Genomic DNA, 19504 nt, shown 5'->3' with positions numbered 1-19504 from the left:
AGGCCTCCGCCCCGGGTTTTACCAGAGGCTACTGTTGTCTTGCCGATAGAGTGTATAACCCGCCAGCTGTGGTTTACATAAATGCATAGGCCTCCGCCCCGGGTTTTACCAGAGGCTACTGTTGTCTTTCCGATAGAGTGTATAACACGCCAGCTGTTGTTTACATAAATGCATAGGCCTCCGTCCCGGGTTTTACCAGAGGCTACTGTTGTCTTGCTGATAGAGTGTATAACCCGCCAGCTGTTGTTTACATAAATGCATAGGCCTCAGCCCCGGGTTTTACCAGAGGCTACTGTTGTCTTGCCGATAGAGTATTTAACCCGCCAGCTGTATGTTCTTAGCGTCGTCATTCAGCCACGACTCGGTGAAACATAAGATGTTACAGTTGGTAGGATATACGTGCTTTCAGTTCGTCCCATTTTATTTCCCAGCGATTGAACGTCAGCTAGCAGAACAGAAGGCAAGGGCAAATTAGCCACTCGTCGCCTGATCCTCGCTAGGCACCCTGATCTTTTGCCTCAAAATCTCTGTTTCCTTCTCCAGTAAATCATGGGGATCGGGTCCTGGTCGGGTGTCTGCAGTATATCCATTGCGTCTGACTCATTGAAGAAGAACTCCTTGTCCAATTTGAGATTAATAATAACAGTTCTGATGTCCAGAAGCTCTTTTTGGTCATAAGAGATGGTGGAAGCAACATTATGTGCAAAACAAGTTACGAACAACGCGTAAAAAACTAACAAAATAGCATGATTGGTTGAGAGCCGGTAATAAGGCAGCCCTACCCTCATTCTCCTGGTTCCAAAAAATAAATAAAAATAAGGACTTGGGTTTGTATCTTCCTGGTATCCAATAAGGAGGGGTCTTGAGTTTGTATCTTCCTGGTATCCAATAAGGAGGGGTCTTGGGTTTGTGTCTTCCTGGTATCCAATAAGGAGGGGTCTTGGGTTTGTGTCTTCCTGGTATTGTCATGGAAATTTCCTGTATTTACCAAATCATGAGAGCAAACCACACACAAGTGAGAGATATCACAAAGTCCATCTTTAATTATATGAGCTCCATCACAACCCTGTGACTCTCAGATCAATTCAGTGTCTATAAATGAATTCTCTGAGAGTCCCTTACACATTGCAACTGAGATCCTTTATAGCAAAGACACACATAGCCAGACAGCATTGGCCATAATTTATCGTTCAGCTTTGTCTCCTAAACTATGTTCTTTTCCCAAACTCAGAACCATAAAACAAATCCTCATATCAACAGGCATATATCAAATCCACCCTATCTTGACAAGATCACAGAGACACATTGACTGGCACACAGACATTGTGGAGCCAAGAGATACATGCTTGACCTCTCCCCTCTCTGCGGCCCAAGTAACTTAGTCCTGACAGAGAACAGATATCTGCAACCCCGCCACAGTATTATACAAACACATTCTGATGAGAAGTAACTTACAAACATATGATGAATATAAAACATCTTACCTATGTTACCAACCAATTCTGATTATTTCCCAACAATATCCAACAAGGAGGGGTCTTGGGTTTGTATCTTCCTGATATCCAATAAGGAGGGGTCTTGGGTTTGTATCTTCCTGATATCCAATAAGGAGGGGACTTGGGTTTGTATCTTCTTGATATCCAATAAGGAGGGGTCTTGGGTTTGTATCTTCCTGATATCCAATAAGGAGGGGACTTGGGTTTGTATCTTCCTGATATCCAATAAGGAGGGGACTTGGGTTTGTATGACTTGGGTTTGTATCTTCCTGATATCCAATAAGGAGGGGACTTGGGTTTGTATCTTCCTGATATCCAATAAGGAGGGGTCTTGGGTTTGTATCTTCCTGGTATCCAATAAGGAGGGGACTTGGGTTTGTATCTTCCTGGTATCCAATAAGGAGGGGTCTTGGGTTTGTGTCTTCCTGATATCCAATAAGGAGGGGTCTTGCAGTGGATGGAGCATCTCAGATAGAACCAAGGTCTATTTGAGCGCTTGGCTACACAGACGCTAGTTCATGTGCGCGAGTGGTGTGGGTGAAATGATTGATTGACATGTACTGAATGTGTGCATTTATTTTTGCATCTCTCATGCAACGTGGCCGGAGAGGTTTGCGTGTAACAACTTCCTGTGGAGTTGTGGAGGCAAGCTGTGGAACATTCCTTTAATGATATACACCCATTGATTCTTGTAGAATATAACTTATAAATATTTAAATGAGTTTAGTTCAACTGTCGTAACCCATCAGAACCCAAAATATAAAATTGTTTTGCTCTAATGTTTGTAAACAATGTACATTTTTATCAAACACTTTTGTAGACTTAAAACTATACATTTTGATATCATAGATGGTCAGTCCTTGCTCGGTCTATGCATTTGAGAGTGGTTACATTTCTCCAGGCCAGTTCCTCAGCTTTTTACCAAAACAGGGGCGGGGTGGCCCCTTTGTTATTGTTTTAATTAAGGACTCTAGCTTTAATGATTTATATTTTATAGGAGAATCCCTCCTTACTTCGTTTTATTAGTAGTTGGTGTGTAACTAAACCGGTCTGACATAATAAGGTGTGACCATGACATGTGAGAGAACATGTACTCACCAAAAGCAGGATCCTCCTCCTCCTTCACTATGACCTTCAGTCCTGGTACACCAGCTTCAGCTTGACCCAGGCTCTCTCCAGCATGTGACAGCTGGAGTCCACCACTAGGGGGCAGCGTGACGGTCTCTTCCGCATGCGCCTGCTTCCTGTGTCTCCTCAGACTGGAGGCAGTGAAGAAGTCCTTGTGACAGTAGGGGCAGCGGTAACCTTTTACCCCGGTGTGTGTCCTCTGGTGTGCCCTTAGGAACCCCGGCTGGGTGAAACTCTTCCTGCACTCGGAGCAGCTGTACGGTCTCTCCTCGGAGAAGCTCTGCTGGTGTCTCTTCAGGTCTCCCAGTGAGAGGAACCTTTTACCACAGTCGGGGCAGGGGTGTGATCTCTCCTTGATGTGTACCTACACCCAGGACCACATTGGAAATAAGTGTATTTAAAAGGAATAGTTTTTTTTTTAACGATCAGAGTTTTTGCTTTGGACAATAAGTACTCAATCTACAAAACTTGACATGCACAATTATTATTAAAAACATGTTTTTTTTGGGGGGGGAGGGGTTGTACAATCATTAATGAATGAAAATACCCTAAATATATTGTTTGACTAAAGTGATCCTTTAGTCAAACCTGGAATCTGCATTTGGTGGAACTGCCACGTCCATTTGGGATATTACAAAAATAAAGAAGTTACTGGAAACGATGAACACTTTACTTTTCCCTCGGACATCATTGCACGCGCGCTAGAACACCATATGTTTTTGTGCGCTGCTGGACCCTCAACAACATTAGCGCCTGGGTGAACAGCCTGGGTGAACGGTCTGGGCGAACGGTCTGGGTGAACGGTCTGGGTGAACGGTCTGGGTGAACGGTCTGGGTGAACGGTCTGGGTGAACAGTCTGGGCGAACAGCCAGGGCGAACAGTCTGGGCGAAGAGCCTGGGCGAACAGCCTGGGCGAACAGCCTGGGCGAACAGCCTGGGCGAACAGTCTGGGCGAACAGCCTGGGCGAACAGCCTGGGCGAACAGCCTGGGCGAACAGCCTGGGTGAACAGTCTGGGTGAACAGCCTGGGTGAACAGTCTGGGTGAACAGCCTGGGTGAACAGTCTGGGCGAACAGTCTGGGCGAACAGTCTGGGCGAACAGTCTGGGCGAACAGTCTGGGTGAACAGTCTGGGTGAACAGCCTGGGTGAACAGCCTGGGCGAACAGCCTGGGTGAACAGCCTGGGCGAACAGTGCCACTGTTTCCCCCCTTTACGGATTTCAGCTTTAACACTTTCATTGTCCTCTGGGAATTCTTTGTACTTTTTAAAATGGTTTTAAACTGAACAACAATTTAAATAAAGAAATGGGGGATGCATCCCAAATGTTCCTGTATTCTATATATAGGATCCCAGTGCGTCCCAAATGGGATCCTATTACCATTGGGCTCTGGTCAAAAGCTGTGCACTATATATATATATATTTGACCAGAGCCCAATGGTAATAGGATCCCATTTGGAATGCACTTTTGACCAGAGCCCAATGGTAATAGGATCCCATTTGGAATGCACTTTTGACCAGAGCCCAATGGTAATAGGATCCCATTTGGAATGCACTTTTGACCAGAGCCCAATGGTAATAGGATCCCATTTGGGATGCACTCAAATCAACTGAACCTACCCTCTGGTGTGACTCCATGTAGCCCCGGGCTGAGAAGCGTTGACCACAGTCTGGACAGGAGAAGGGCTTCTCTCCCCTGTGGGTGGTCAGGTGGACACGCAGCTTGTAGAAGGTAGAGAACTGCTCTCCGCACTTCTGACAGGTGTTGGAAGTGTTGTTGTGGTTCTGCTGGTGTTGGACAGGTAGTCCTCCCGGTGTAGAGGGGACGGAGCTGGGAGGAGGGGCAGGACTGTATCCTGTGGGAATGAGATAGGTTTAGGCTGCAATAGTTTGTGTCGGGGGGCTAGAGTCAGTCTTATATTTATCCGGGGTCCTGTGTGAATTTAAGTATGCTCCCTCTAATTCTCTCTCTCTCCCTCCCCTCCCGGAGGACCTGAGCCCTGGGACCATGCCTCAGGACTACTTGGCCTGATGACTCCTTGCTGTCCCCAGTCCACCTGGTCATGCTGCTGCTCCAGTTTCAACTGTTCTGCCTGCGACTATGGAACCCCAACGCTCTAAATATATGTCTCTGGGTTAGACCAGTGGCCACCAGACCTGGGTTCAAATACTATCTGAAATCTTTCAGATACTGTTAACGTTTGCTCTAGCTTGCCAGGAGCACCAGATGGGCGGGGTTTGCGTCTACTCTTATTGGTTCCATTGCGCAAGACAAGCCCAATTAATCCCAGATAAAGTATTTGGAATGACTTCAAATACACTAAACAAAAATATAAAAAACACAACATGTAAAGTTTTGGTCCCATGTTTCACGAGCTGAAATAAAATATCCCAGAAATTTCCCATAAAAAAAGCTTATTTCTCTAACAAATCCTGTTAGTGAGCATTTCTCCTTTGCCACGATAATCCATCCACCTGACAGGTGTGGCATATCAAAAAGCTGATTAAAACTTCTTATGGCTGCAGGGGCAGTATTGAGTAGCTTGGATGAAAGGTGCCCAGAGGTGCCCAGAGTAAACAGCCTGCTCCTTAGTCTCAGTTGCTAATAAATGCATATTACTATTAGTATTGGATGGAAAACACCGACGTTTCTAAAACTGTTTGAATGAGTATGACATTATACTCTGTGAGTATAACAGAACTCATATGGCAGGCAAAAACCTGAGAAGAAATCCAAACAGGATGTGAGAAATCCGAGGTTGGTCTATTTTCAACCCAGGCCCTATTGAATTCACAGTGGGATATGGATGAAGTTGCACTTCCTAGGGCTTCCACTAGATGTCAACCATCTTTGGAAACTTGAATGAGGCTTCTACTGTGTTGTGGGCCTGAATAAGAGCTGAATGAGTCAGGTTACTGGCAGAGAGCCATTTCCTGGTCACGCGCATTCCACATGATATCGACCTGCGTTCCATTGCTTCTCTAGACACAAAGGAATTCTACGGTTGGAACTTTATTGAAGATTTATGATAACAAAACCCTAAAGATTGATTATATACTTAGTTTGAAATGTTTCTTCGACCTGTAATAACTTTTTGAAGTTTTTGTTATGCGGGACCTGCACGAGCGTTTAGATATGTGTACCTAACGCGCTAACAAAAGTAGCTACTTGGACATAAATAATGGACATTATCGAACAAATCAAGCATTTATTGTGGAACTAGGATTCCTGGGAGTGCATGAAGATCATCAAAGGTAAGGGAATATTTATAATGTGACTTCTGGTTTCCGTTGACTCCAAAATGGCGGAAAATTGTATTTATTTTCTGAGCGCTGTCTCAGATTATTGCATGGTTTGCTTTTTCCGTAAAGTTTTTAAAAAATCTGACACAGCGGTTGCATTAAGGAGAGGTATATCTATAATTCCATGTGTATATCATCTACATTTATTATCTACATTTATTATTTATTACTTGTATTATCATCTACATTTATGATGACTATTTCTGTTGAATCGATGTGGCTATGCAAAATCACTGGATGTTTTTGGAACTAGTGAATGTAACGCGCCAATGCAAACTCAGATGTTTTTATATAAATATTAACTTTATCAAACAAAACATACATGTATTGTGTCACCTGAAGTCCTATGAGTGTCATCTGATGAAGATCATCAAAGGTTAGTGATTAATTTTATCTCTTTGTGCTTTTTGTGACTCCTCTCTTTGGCTGGAAAAATGGCTGTTTTTCTGTGGCTTGGTGGTGACCTAACATAATCGTTTGTGGTGCTTTCGATGTAAAGCCTATTTGAAATCGGACACTGTGGTGGGATTAACAACAAGATTACCTTTAAAACAGTATAAGATGCATGTATGTTTGAGGAATTTGAATTATGAGATTTCTGTTGTTTTGAATTTGGCGCCCTGCACATTCACTGGCTGTTGTCATATCATCCCGTTAACGGGATTGCAGCCCTAAGAGGTTTTAATTAAACAGCATGATCATTACAGAGGTGCACCTTGTGCTGGGGACAAAAGGCCACTCAAATGTACAGTTCTATCAAACAAAACAATGCCACAGCTGTCTCAAGTTTTGAAGGAGTGTGAAATTGACATACTGACTGCAGGAATGTCCACCACATCTGTTGCCAGAGAATTTAATGTAAAGTTTTAGAGAATTTGGCAGTACATCCAACCGGCCTTACAACCGAAGACCACGTGTAACCACCAGGACCTCCACATCCGGCTTCTTCACCAGCCACCCGGACAGATGATGAAACTGTGGGTTTTGCACAACCAAATAATTTCTGCATGAACTGTCAGAAACCGTCTCAGGGCAGCTAATTTGCGTGCTCGTTGTCCTCACCAGGGTCTCGACCTGACTGCTGTTCGGCGTCGAAACTGACTTCAGTGGGTAAATGCTCACCTTTGGCAACAGAGTTCCTCTGTCCAGTGTCTGTATTCTTTTGCCCATCTTAATATTTCATTTTTATTGGCCAGTCTGAGATATGGCTTTTTCCTTGCAACTCTGCTTAGAAGGCCAGCATCCCTGAGTCGCCTCTTCACTGCTGACGTTGAGACTGGTGTTTTGCGGGTACTATTTAATGAAGCTGCAACTAGACACTAGCTGTCTAGTTGCAGCTGTCGAGCTGCAAACTAGACACTCTAATGTACTTGTCCTCTTGCTCAGTTGTGCACCGGGGCCTCCCACTCCTCTTTCTATTCTGGTTAGAGCCAGTTTGCACTGTTCTGTGAAGGGAGTAGTACACAGCGTTGTATGAGATCTTCAGTTTCTTGGCAATTTCTTGCATGGATGAACCTTCATTTCTCAGAACAAGAATAGAATGACGAGTTTCAGAAGTAAGTGCTTTGTTTCTGGCCATTTTGAGCCTGTAATCAAACCCACAAATGCTGATGCTCCAGATACTCAACGAGTCTAAAGAAGGCCAGGTTTTATTGCTTCTTTAAATCAGAACAACCATTTTCAGCTGTGCTAACATAATTGCAAAAGGGATTTCTAATGATCAATTAGCCTTTTAAAATGATAAACTTGGATTAGCTAACACAACGTGCCATTGGAACACAGGAGTGATGGTTGCTGATAATGGGCCTCTGTACTTGGATTAGCTAACACAACGTGCCATTGGAACACAGGAGTGATGGTTGCTGATAATGGGCCTCTGTACTTGGATTAGCTAACACAACGTGCCATTGGAACACAGGAGTGATGGTTGCTGATAATGGGCCTCTGTTCGCCTATGTAGATAATCCATTAAAAATCTGCCGTTTCCAGCTACAACAGTCATTTACAACATTAACAATGTCTACACTGTATTTCTGATCAATTTGATGTTATTTTAAATGGACAAAAAAAGGCGATTTTCTTTCAAAAAACAAGGACATTTCCTTGTGACCCCAAACTTTTCAACGGTCGTGGAACATTGAACATTATTCAGGATAAAAACACAAAGTCCAGAGGCTTATTTACACTGATTGTACAAAACATTAGAAACACCTTCCTAATATTGAGTTGCACCTCGCCCTTTGATCTCAGAACAGACTAAATTTGTCAGGGGGGGGCATGGACTCCACAAGGCGTCTAAAGAGTTGCACAGGGATGGCTGGCCCATGTCGACTCCAATGCTTCCCACGGTTGTGTCAAGTTGGCTGGATGTCCTTTGGGTGGTGGACAATTCTTGATACACACAGGAAACTGTTAAGTATCAAAAACCCAGCAGCGTTGCAGTTCTTGACACAAACTGGTGCGTCTGGCTCCTACTACCCTGTTCAAAGGCACAAATCTTTTATCTTGCCCATTCACCCTCTGAATGGCACACATACACAATCCATGTCTCACTTGTCTCAAGGCTTAAAAATCCTTCTTTAACCCGTCTCCTCCCCTTCATCTACACTGATTGAAGAGGTTTGAACAAGCGACAGCAATAAGGATCATAGCTTTCAGCTGGATTCACCTGGTCAGTCTATGATGTTTTTTTAAATTGTTATTTAGCCTTTTATTTAACTAGGCAAGTCAGTTAAAAAAAAAATCTTATTTATAATGACGGCCTACCAGAAGGCAAAAGGCCTCCTGCGGGGATGGGGATTACACACACATATACATATATAAATGTCATGGAAAGAATTGGTGTTCTTAATGTTTTGTACACTCAGTGTATATTGTGGACCTCAAAGGGCCAGCAACTCACTTGAACATGATTTGCATAGTAGCAACACGTCTTCCTAAACCACCCGTCAGTACCTTGAGGTACTACGGCCCTTTACCAATGGGGGCCGGCCTGGGTGATTTATGGAACTTGCACAGCAGCAACATGTCTTCCTAAACCACCTGTCAGTACCTTGGGTCAGACGGACATCCTCTTGCTCTGGCAGCACATCCACTACAGCCTGAAGTTTAGAATTCTAAAATGAAGCAACAATGACAAGTTAAAGACAGTTGAAACATACCTGTTGAAAAGTTATTGTACAGCCAGTTGTCTAGGAGTCGTGTCTCAAATAGCACCCTAATCCCTATATTGTACACTACTTTTTTTTTACCAGGCACCAGGACCAATCCCTATTCCCTAAATAGTACACTACCTTTGACCAGGGCCCATAGGGCTGAGTAACTGATTATAGCCAGCTCCTGTCAAAAGTAATGCACTATATAAGGAGTAGGGTTGGCAATTGAGACACAGCCCTAGTCCTCCAATTGAGACAGTCCTAGTCCTCCAATTGAGACAGCCCTAGTCCTCCAATTGAGACACAGCCCTAGTCCTCCAATTGAGACACAGCCCTAGTCCTCCAATTGAGACACAGCCCTAGTCCTCCAATTGAGACACAGCCCTAGTCCTCCAATTGACACAGCTCTAGTCCTCCAATTGAGACACAGCCCTAGTCTCCAATTGAGCCCCAGCCCTAGTTCTTCAATTTAGACACAGCCCTAGTTCTTCAATTTAGACACAGCCCTAGTTTTCCAATTTAGACACAGCCCTAGTCCTCCAATTTAGACACAGCCCTAGTCCTCCAATTGAGACAGTCCTAGTCCTCCAATTGAGACAGCCCTAGTCCAATTTAGACACAGTCCTAGTCCTCCAATTGAGACACAGCCCTAGTCCTCCAATTGAGACACAGCCCTAGTCCTCCAATTGAGACACAGCCCTAGTCCTCCAATTGAGACACAGCCCTAGTTCTCCCCCACCTTGTTACTAGTATCGTCCTGTTGGACAAGCAGCTCCTGTTGGTGTGGCAGCACATCTTCAGCAGCTCTTAGTCTAGTCGATCCCTCAGCGTGACCCCTTCCGTGTCTCAACAAGGCTCCTGATTGGTAGAAGCTCTTTCCACAGTCAGGTGCAAGGCAGCGGTAGGACTTCTCCCCCGTGTGGCTCTTCTGGTGTATCCTAAAGAACGACTGCTGAGAGAAGCTCTTCCCGCACACGGTGCAGTGGAACGGCTTCTCTCCCGTGTGGGTCTTCATGTGTCGGACCCGGGACTGTTTTGTAGTGAAGAGTCGTCCACACACAGAGCAGGAGAAAGACTTCTTAGTGGATGATGTTGTGTTGTCGAGGTTGTTCTGTTGTACTACAGGGACATCAGACTCGCACCACACTCCTCTCTCTTCCGCTGAAGCCTTTGAGGCCAGTGTTTCACGGTGATGGAGATGATCGTGGTTTTCCAACACCATCTCCCGCTGGCTCAACAGTGAGCTCTGGTCACCATGGTTACAGTCAGCTCCAGCGTTGTGGCGAAGAGGAGACAGGTTGGACACTTGGTCTACAGACTCCTGCAGCAGAGAACAGCACAGGCTAGGCTTCACCCTTACAGGTAAACAATTTAAACAAATTCAGCACTTGGTTCAGTCTAGTCCGCTGGACCCTGAGTTAGGAACATCACTACACTGCTGTATCGTCTCCTGCCGGATACTAAAGTTTAAAAAAACTCAAATCAAGAAGTTGTTGCTGTTTTTGTTCATATTGCGAAACAACACAGTTAACGCTAGACACATAAAAGGGTGACTATGTGATTAGCTAAAAACTACATTGTTATTACAACCAACAATTCAACTGACAGCAGGCACTAGTTGGCATCGGCGACAAGCCAGCAAGCTAGCTACATGAAATATTTACACTCATATATATTGAAAGAAAGCGGTTCCTCCCCCATAAAGCGGTTTACTACCCCCCGACAAATGTCCTGTCACCTCATCCATGCTGTGATGTTTAAGATGGTCCACCGGGCAGGAATATCACAGGGATGACACACGGATCATCAGCAGGTCGGGAAAGTTGTCATGTCAACCAGGACAGGGCCATGGCTAACGGTAGCTAAACCTGTTCACCTGTTAGTCTTACGATGTTGCCCAGGACATAATATGACGGTGATCTCCAAAAGTCGCCGTTCAACCTAGTCCCGTGGCCGATGAACGTAAGACAAAAGCGAAATTCATAGCTGAATAGTTGTATTAGCAAACGGGAAGATAAGAAGCGACCATCGGCCAACTATAAACTTGCTAGCTTAACAGTAAAAAAGACCGAAGTAAAAGATCAATCACAAGCGGTAGTTGATTACTCTCGTCTAGATGGTCACGTCTGACGACACTGAGGCGGAAGCCGGAAGAAAAACAACAACCAGTTTGTTTCTTCTTCTTTTTTTAAAAGAGCACTACTATATACAATGGACGTGGTGGTGAGTAGATAACAATAAACTCCAATATAGCATGTAGAATGTTTCGAAGGTGGACGTATGTTTTTTTTCTGCTCAGTTCAGCGGTTTTGAACAAAGCAGCAGTTTCCTTGCCCGATGGAAGCAGTCTAATCGATACGTTTCACCATTATTATTTCCCGTTACAGAAGTGAAGTGAAATAGCTAGAATGGTGATATGCAGCGACCATGTTGGTGCTAGTAGTTTCCATAAATGAATATGTATAGAGATGCGTGTTCAGGCATGATGTAGAATAAACCAGAATTTGGGTTTACGAAGGAGTCAGTTGAATATTGCGATTATCCTTTAAGCCCAGGAAACAGCCATTCAACTTGCCATTCACAAAATTTTCAAACTTAATCATGTTAAAATATGTCCGGTACCTACCAAAGAATTGAGTTAAACTGAACAACTATATTCATTACAACTTTTCCTGGCCGGCATGTGCTTCGATTTTTTTTTTTACAAAAAAAATATATATTTATATATACACACACACTAAAGAAAGTTACATGTAACCACAAAAAATGCTTTGTCTGGAAATAATCGTAGTGACAAATCCACTTCAGTTTTCTTCTCTCTCAGGAGACCAAACTCCCAGGGTCCCCTGGGCCCAAAGGTATCCATGGGGACCAAGTAACGCAGACCCTGAGGGGGGTGAAGCAGGAGGACTGTGGGCCCCTAACAACACCCCTAACAATGTACATGAGTTTTGCCCATGTGAAAACAGAAGAAGAGGAGGAAGAGATATGGGGTGTGGCTCACCCAAGTACAGGTGCTCTTGCCTTCTCTCTCTTTGTGATTTGTTTATTTACAACTTGCCGTGATTTACATCTTGTGTGTTTCCTTCAGGGTTCTTCAACGTCAAGAAGGAGGAAGAGGAAGAAGCCATAATATATCCTACACAGCCTAGTGAGTACAGCATCACAGAGGAGCCATAGTATATCCTATACAGCCTAGTGGGTACAGCATCACAGAGGAGCCATAATATATCCTATACAGACTAGTGAGTACAGCATCACAGAGGAGCCATAGTATATCCTATACAGCATCACAGAGGAGCCATAGTATATCCTATACAGCATCACAGAGGAGGCATAGTATATCCTGTACAGACTAGTGAGTACAGCATCACAGAGGAGCCATAGTATATCCTATACAGCATCACAGAGGAGCCATAGTATATCCTATACAGCCTAGTGAGTACAGCATCACAGAGGAGCCATAGTATATCCTATACAGCCTAGTGAGTACAGCATCACAGAGGAGCCATAGTATATCCTATACAGACTAGTGAGTACAGCATCACAGAGGAGTCATAGTATATCCTATACAGGAGCTACCATGGCGTTACTAAGCCTCTTATCTGACCTGAGATTTCTCTGTTCCCTCAGATGACAACCCAAGCCCCACTTCTGACATTACCAGCCACAGTTCTGACGACTCCAGCCCTGACAATGGCCCTAGAGCCACCCCTGACAAGAACAACCCCCGCCATAACAATGACCCCAGGTCTGGCCCTGTCAGTGGAGGGGCATCGGACAAGGACCCTGCATCCAGAGAGGAAGATGAGGAGAGGAGCCCCCAGATCTCAGCAAACCCAGGGACTAAGCCCAACAAGACCAAAGGCGGTCATCAGAGGCCGTTCCCCTGCTCTAGGTGTGGGAAGCGTTTATCCACTACTGTTAGCTTAAACAAACACCAAGTCATCCACACCCGACTGAGACCGTACCCCTGCTCCGTACCGGCCTGCGCCAAGAGGTTCTGCTCACCAGCCGAGCTGAAGAGACACACACTCACACACACAGGTTTTTATTTTTAATTTTTTTACTTTGGTTCCTTTCGAAAGTATTCAGCCTAAATTTATTTTCAAAGTTCAATCAAGTGAAAAATCAAGAGTCGGGTTCTCAACCAATCTGGTCAATAAATAGTTTTGACACAAGTTTTGTCCACTTTTTTGGGGTTGAATTGTTTAAGGTCGTTCTAATGTACCTTTTTTTAAAGGCATTCAATCATCAGACAATCAAGTTCAATATGTTTTGTGTCCTCACCCAATACAGGAGAGAGACCCTTCCCCTGTCCAGACTGTGACAAGAGCTTCACCATACTGGCTGCTTTAAAGACCCACCAGAGAACACACACAGGAGAGAGACCTTACGTCTGTGAGGTGTGTGGGAAGGTTGGTTCTTTTTATTAAATCTCTAAAGACCCACCAGAGAACACACACAGGAGAGAGACCTTACGTCTGTGAGGTGTGTGGGAAGGTTGGTTCTTTTTATTAAATCTCTAAAGACCCACCAGAGAACACACACAGGAGAGAGACCTTACGTCTGTGAGGTGTGTGGGAAGGTTGGTTCTTTTTATTCAATCTCTAAAGACCCACCAGAGAACACACACAGGAGAGAGACCTTACGTCTGTGAGGTGTGTGGGAAGGTTGGTTCTTTTTATTAAATCTCTAAAGACCCACCAGAGAACACACACAGGAGAGAGACCTTACGTCTGTGAGGTGTGTGGGAAGGTTGGTTCTTTTTATTAAATCTCTAAAGACCCACCAGAGAACACACACAGGAGAGAGACCTTACGTCTGTGAGGTGTGTGGGAAGGTTGGTTCTTTTTATTAAATCTCTAAAGACCCACCAGAGAACACACACAGGAGAGAGACCTTACGTCTGTGAGGTGTGTGGGAAGGTTGGTTCTTTTTATTAAATCTCTTTTACTGATGGTCATTTGATTGTTTTATTGTAAAGAGTGTTGCAAATTTAAAATACATTTTATAGTAATTTATAGGTTTTATGAACAGTGAGAGTCGGAATGTATAGGGGAGACAGATACAGAGAGAGAGAGAGGATTCGTACCCATGTCGCCAGGTGTATACGCTGAGTGTACACAACATTAGGAACACCTGCTCTTTTCATGTCATAGACTGACCAGGTGAAAGCGATGATCCCTTATTGCTGTCGCTTGTTAAATCCTCTTCAATCAGTGTAGATGAAGGGGAGGAGACGGGTTAAAGAAGCATTGTTAAGCCTCGAGACAAAATATTTAAGTGCCTTTGAACGGAGTATTGAGGTAGGTGGCAGGTAGGTGGAAGGTAGTTGCCAGGTAGGTGCCAGGTAGGTGCCAGGTGCACCGGTTTGAGTGTGTCAAGATACTGCAACGCTGCTGGGTTTTTCCACGTTCAACAATTTCCTGTTGAACCACCCAAAGCACATCCAACCAACATGACACAACAGTGGGAAGCATTGGAGTCAACATGGACCAGCATCCCTGTGGAACGCTTTCCACACCTTGTAGAGGCCACGCCCCCAAGGAAGTGTGGCTGTTCTAAGGGCAACTCAATATTAGCAAGACGTTCCTAATGTTTTGTGCACTCAGTGTAAATACTCCAGACTCTGGCAAAAGAGTGTTGGGATTTTAAATGCACTTTAAATTTGATTTGATTTTTAAGGGCTTCGCCCAAACGGGGAACCTGAAATCCCACGAGCGCAGGCACACCGGAGAGAGACCGTTCTCCTGCTCCTTCTGTGGGAAGACCTTTGTAGAGTCTGGCCATCTGAAGAAGCACCAGCGTATCCATACAGGAGAGAAGCCGTACCACTGCAGCAGCTGCCCCATGAAGTTCCCTTCCTCCAGCGAGCTCAGGTAACTCAGGGCCTATAAACCGTCTGAGATGGAGTGTTGATTTAGGATCCGTTTTGTCTTTTCGATTACAATGACTGGACAGAGGGATCTGATCCTAGATCAGCTCTCCTATTGGATCTGAACAACATCACATGTACAAGGGGACCTGATCAGCTCTCCTATTGGATCTGATCTGAACAACATCACATGTACAAGGGGACCTGATCCTAGATCAGCTCTCATATTGGATCTGTGATCAGCTCTCCTATTGGATCTGATCTGAACAACATCACATGTACAAGGGGACCTGATCAGCTCTCCTATTGGATCTGATCTGAACAACATCACATGTACAAGGGGACCTGATCCTAGATCAGCTCTCCTATTGGATCTGATCTGAACAACATCACATGTACAAGGGGACCTGATCCTAGATCAGCTCTCCTATTGGATCTGATCTGAACAACATCACATGTACAAGGGGACCTGATCCTAGATCAGCTCTCCTACTGGATCTGATCTGAACAACATCACATGTACAAGGGGACCTGATCCTAGATCAGCTCTCCTATTGGATCTGAACAACATCACATGTACAAGGGGACCTGATCAGCTCTCCTATTGGATCTGATCTGAACAACATCACATGTACAAGGGGACCTGATCCTAGATCAGCTCTCCTATTGGATCTGATCTGAACAACATCACATGTACAAGGGGACCTGATCCTAGATCAGCTCTCCTACTGGATCTGATCTGAACAACATCACATGTACAAGGGGACCTGATCCTAGATCAGCTCTCCTATTGGATCTGATCTGAACAACATCACATGTACAAGGGGACCTGATCCTAGATCAGCTCTCCTATTGGATCTGAACAACATCACATGTACAAGGGGACCTGATCCTAGATCAGCTCTCCTATTGGATCTGATCTGAACAACATCACATGTACAAGGGGACCTGATCCTAGATCAGCTCTCCTATTGGATCTGAACAACATCACATGTACAAGGGGACCTGATCCTAGATCAGCTCTCCTATTGGATCTGATCTGAACAACATCACATGTACAAGGGGACCTGATCCTAGATCAGCTCTCCTATTGGATCTGATCTGAACAACATCACATGTACAAGGGGACCTGATCCTAGATCAGCTCTCCTATTGGATCTGAACAACATCACATGTACAAGGGGACCTGATCCTAGATCAGCTCTCCTACTTTGAGATGCTTTATGAGTATGGGCCCATGTGTTACTCACCTGATAACGTAATAACCACCGGACATTGTAATAATTTACTACGTTTTTATCTGGAGAAAACATTATTATTAAGTCATCTGTTTGTTTTATTACGACATCCGTTATGTCGTCATTTATTTCATTCAACTGTAGTTTCTGTTGTTATGATTCAATGTTGTCATGTCTTTTTAAATTATTTTTTTAACGGTCACAAACCAATTTCCTGTTGTGGGATATTCAAGTGATCTAGAACTACTAGTAATTAACCAGTCAATTTCCTGTTGTGGGATATTCAAGTGATCTAGAACTACTAGTAATTAACCAGTCAATTTCCTGTTGTGGGATATTCAAGTGATCTAGAACTACTAGTAATTAACCAGTCAATGTCCCATTGTGGGATATTCAAGTGAACTATAACTACTAGTAATTAACCAGTCAATGTCCCATTGTGGGATATTCAAGTGAACTATAACTACTAGTAATTAACCAGTGTTCATGTATTATCTGTTGTTCCAGGGTCCATGAGAAGATCCACAGCCAGGAGAAACCTCACAGCTGTTCCTACTGTGACAAGGCATTTAAACAGCTGTCCAACCTCAAGCTCCACCAGAGAATACACTCTGACCAGAAGCCTTACGCCTGCTCCTACTGCGACAAGACCTTCCGTGCTCAGGGGACCTTAAAGGTACAATATAGTTGTGGATTTTATTTCAGTTACACAACATAATACTTGCTATTTACTGAAATTCTTATTAATTAATACAATTTATAATTGTGTATTTTTTTTACTTTGAAGGTGCACCTGAGGACTCACACAGGAGAGAGGCCTTACCCCTGCTCCGACTGTGACAAGCGGTTCATCACGTCCTCAGAGTTGAAGGTGCACCAGAGGATTCACACGGGAGAGAAGCCCTTCTACTGCTACGACTGTGGGAAGAGTTACTATCAGCTGAAGCAGCTGAAGGAACATATGAAGTTCAACCCGGACCACAGCACCACACGTAGCGGACTCAGTAACATAGAGGACGAGGACAAGCTCTACTCTACGTCACGTGATGATGTAACGATGTCTTGATTTTTGTTTTGTTTTTTTGACTAGTAACAGACATTACATTTTTTTATTTTTTTATTTTATTTAACTAGGCAAGTCAGTTAAGAACAAATTCTTATTTATAATGACGACCCACCCCGGCCAAACCTGGACGACGCTTGGACGACGCTGGGCCAATTGTGCGCCGCACTATGGGACTCCCAGTCACGGCCGGATGTGATACAGCCTGGATTCAAACCAGGGACTGTAGTGACGCCTCTTGCACTGAAATGCAGTGCCTTAGACCGCTGTGGCACTCAGAAGCCCCCTCAAATATATATATATATATATATATATATATATATATATTTATCATCCTCGGGGATGCCACATCATTGGAAAGAGAGATAGAACATTACTTTGCTAGCACTCTACTCGTTCCGTGATGACGTCACAATGTCAACATGTCTATTAGAATGTTCTGTCGTTGTACTGAGCAGACACAAGGTCAACGCTCTGTTTAAGATGTCCACAAAATGGTCATTTTGATATAAATGTTGTTGTTTTTAAAAAACATTTTTTAGGTTGTTTAGAAACTGACATTACATTGAAAGACACATTTTACTACGTTTCCATTATAGTTTTTTTGTGTGTGAAGTCATACTGTATAAACCAAAAAAAGAATGATAGCTGTTTAGTTATTGATACCATTTTATAAATGCCGACAGATAATTTGTGCGTCGACATGATGGGATCTTTTTGTGTCGGTCAAATTATTTATGCGAGAAATGGCGCTGGAAACGCCTTATGTGCAAATATTGATATTATAATACCCATCATATCGAAGTAAATTTGGAGTCACTCACGCGATGACGTGGTGTGTGGTCCTCCCCTACGACTCGTCGGGGAAAGCAAGCAGTTTATTAGGCTACAGATGAAATACGTAGAAATCATGAACTTCTCAGGGTGGTGAAAGTGCACGGTGATCTTGATGCTCCTTTCCAATAAATGTCGAGGGTCTTATTCTGGTGATATGATAATCGATGATTGATTGCCTTTTGACAAATCAAAATATTCTCGCTCTTATCCATAATCACATACTTTATTGTAGACTAACCTACCCAAACTCTCTCTGTGAGCTGCTGGATCGAGAGCACGTGCCAAAACCAGACTAGGAACATTTGCTATTTAACGCAACAGTTTTTGTGACAAAACTATCCGTAGTGTTGAAAATGCAACGGAAACACATTGAAAAAATGTATTCGGTACATGAAATCTAAAGTGGGAAAAGTACATTTTGCGTTCACTACGTCATCACGCACCGATTTTTTTTGTTGTTGCGACAATTCAGTTTGGCGGAAACACCACTGGTGGGAATATGCGCATATTTTATGTATGCTAATTCTAGAATATTAACATGGAAATCTGTCGCCAATTGGAATGTAAACCTAGTTTATGATGGGAATTGTTTCTCTTGGACAAATCTGTTGGCAATCATGTTTGTGTAAAGGTTACCGTTAAACCATATTTGTCAATACAGTATAATTAATCAATGAAGATAAGTCATGAAACGAAACAACATCTTTCACTTTATCTGTTAAAGTGGTGTACCTAGTAACTACAGCCATGTTTTGGATGGGGGTTACACACCTCAAAACCAGTGGAGGCTGGTGGGAGGAGCTATAGGAAGACTGGGTCATTGGAATGTCTGAAATGGAACGATATCAAACAATACATATGTAAACCACGTTTTGGCTCCATTCCATGTCAATCCTTTCCAGCCATTACAACGAGCCCGTCCTCCTATAGATCCTCCACTGCTCAATAGAGTGGTTTTGCTCCGCCTCCAGTTCCAATGCCAGATCTGCTTTTGAAAGGCTTCAAAGCGGATATCAAGACGTGACAATGTGGAAAACTGTTATGCTACCAGACGTTAGCATGTGCTTTGAGCTCAGCTACAAAATAAAGACATAAATCAGATGTTTTGCTACCAGACGTTAGCATGTGCTTTGAACTCAGCGACAAAATAAAGACATAAATCAGATGTTTTGCTACCAGACGTTAGCATGTGCTTTGAGCTCAGCTACAAAATAAAGACATAAATCAGATGTTTTGCTACCAGACATTAGCATGTGCTTTGAGCTCAGCGACAAAATAAAGACATAAATCAGCTGTTATGCTACCAGACGTTAGCATGTGCTTTGAACTCAGCGACAAAATAAAGACATAAATCAGATGTTTTGCTACCAGACGTTAGCATGTGCTTTGAGCTCAGCTACAAAATA

At 43.7% G+C, this 19504-nt stretch overlaps 2 protein-coding genes across 9 annotated transcripts in view; one reads left to right on the top strand and one right to left on the bottom strand.

Annotated features, from left to right (window-relative positions):
- LOC116358892 (zinc finger protein 585B) overlaps positions 1–11194 on the bottom strand; it is a 31001-nt gene extending 19807 nt beyond the window's left edge. For 2 of the 5 annotated variants that reach the window (XM_031811191.1, XM_031811194.1), the window contains exons 1-5: positions 10821–11194; positions 9822–10403; positions 8980–9043; positions 4245–4480; positions 2595–2988 (exon numbers count right to left, since the gene is read on the bottom strand). In XM_031811191.1, coding sequence (XP_031667051.1) covers positions 2595–2988; positions 4245–4480; positions 8980–9043; positions 9822–10403; positions 10821–10829 — 1285 coding nt within the window. In that variant the 5' untranslated portion in view covers positions 10830–11194. The remainder of the gene's footprint in view (positions 1–2594; positions 2989–4244; positions 4481–8979; positions 9044–9821; positions 10404–10820) is intronic. The other 3 variants (XM_031811193.1, XM_031811192.1, XM_031811195.1) reach the window with 3 other exon arrangements.
- Positions 11190–19212, top strand: LOC109881946 (gastrula zinc finger protein XlCGF52.1-like). Of its 4 annotated transcripts, none has more exons than XM_031811200.1 (8): positions 11190–11305; positions 11907–12096; positions 12174–12233; positions 12716–13129; positions 13382–13488; positions 14771–14964; positions 16706–16874; positions 16986–19212. In XM_031811200.1, exons 1-8 carry the CDS (start codon positions 11294–11296, stop codon positions 17262–17264), a joined length of 1425 nt encoding a protein of 474 aa, XP_031667060.1. In that variant the 5' UTR covers positions 11190–11293; the 3' UTR covers positions 17265–19212. The 4 variants fall into 4 exon arrangements, with proteins under 4 accessions (XP_031667060.1, XP_031667059.1, XP_031667058.1 ...); XM_031811199.1 differs by having other exon boundaries at positions 13382–13500; XM_031811198.1 differs by having other exon boundaries at positions 11220–11305; positions 11891–12096.
- The last annotated feature ends 292 nt before the right edge of the window (positions 19213–19504 follow it).

Source organism: Oncorhynchus kisutch, unplaced genomic scaffold, assembly GCF_002021735.2.
Source record: "Oncorhynchus kisutch isolate 150728-3 unplaced genomic scaffold, Okis_V2 Okis01b-Okis20b_hom, whole genome shotgun sequence".
Classification (NCBI taxonomy): domain Eukaryota; kingdom Metazoa; phylum Chordata; class Actinopteri; order Salmoniformes; family Salmonidae; genus Oncorhynchus; species Oncorhynchus kisutch.
Note: the sequence above shows the minus strand (reverse complement) of the source record. Positions and strands in the feature narration are given on the sequence as shown.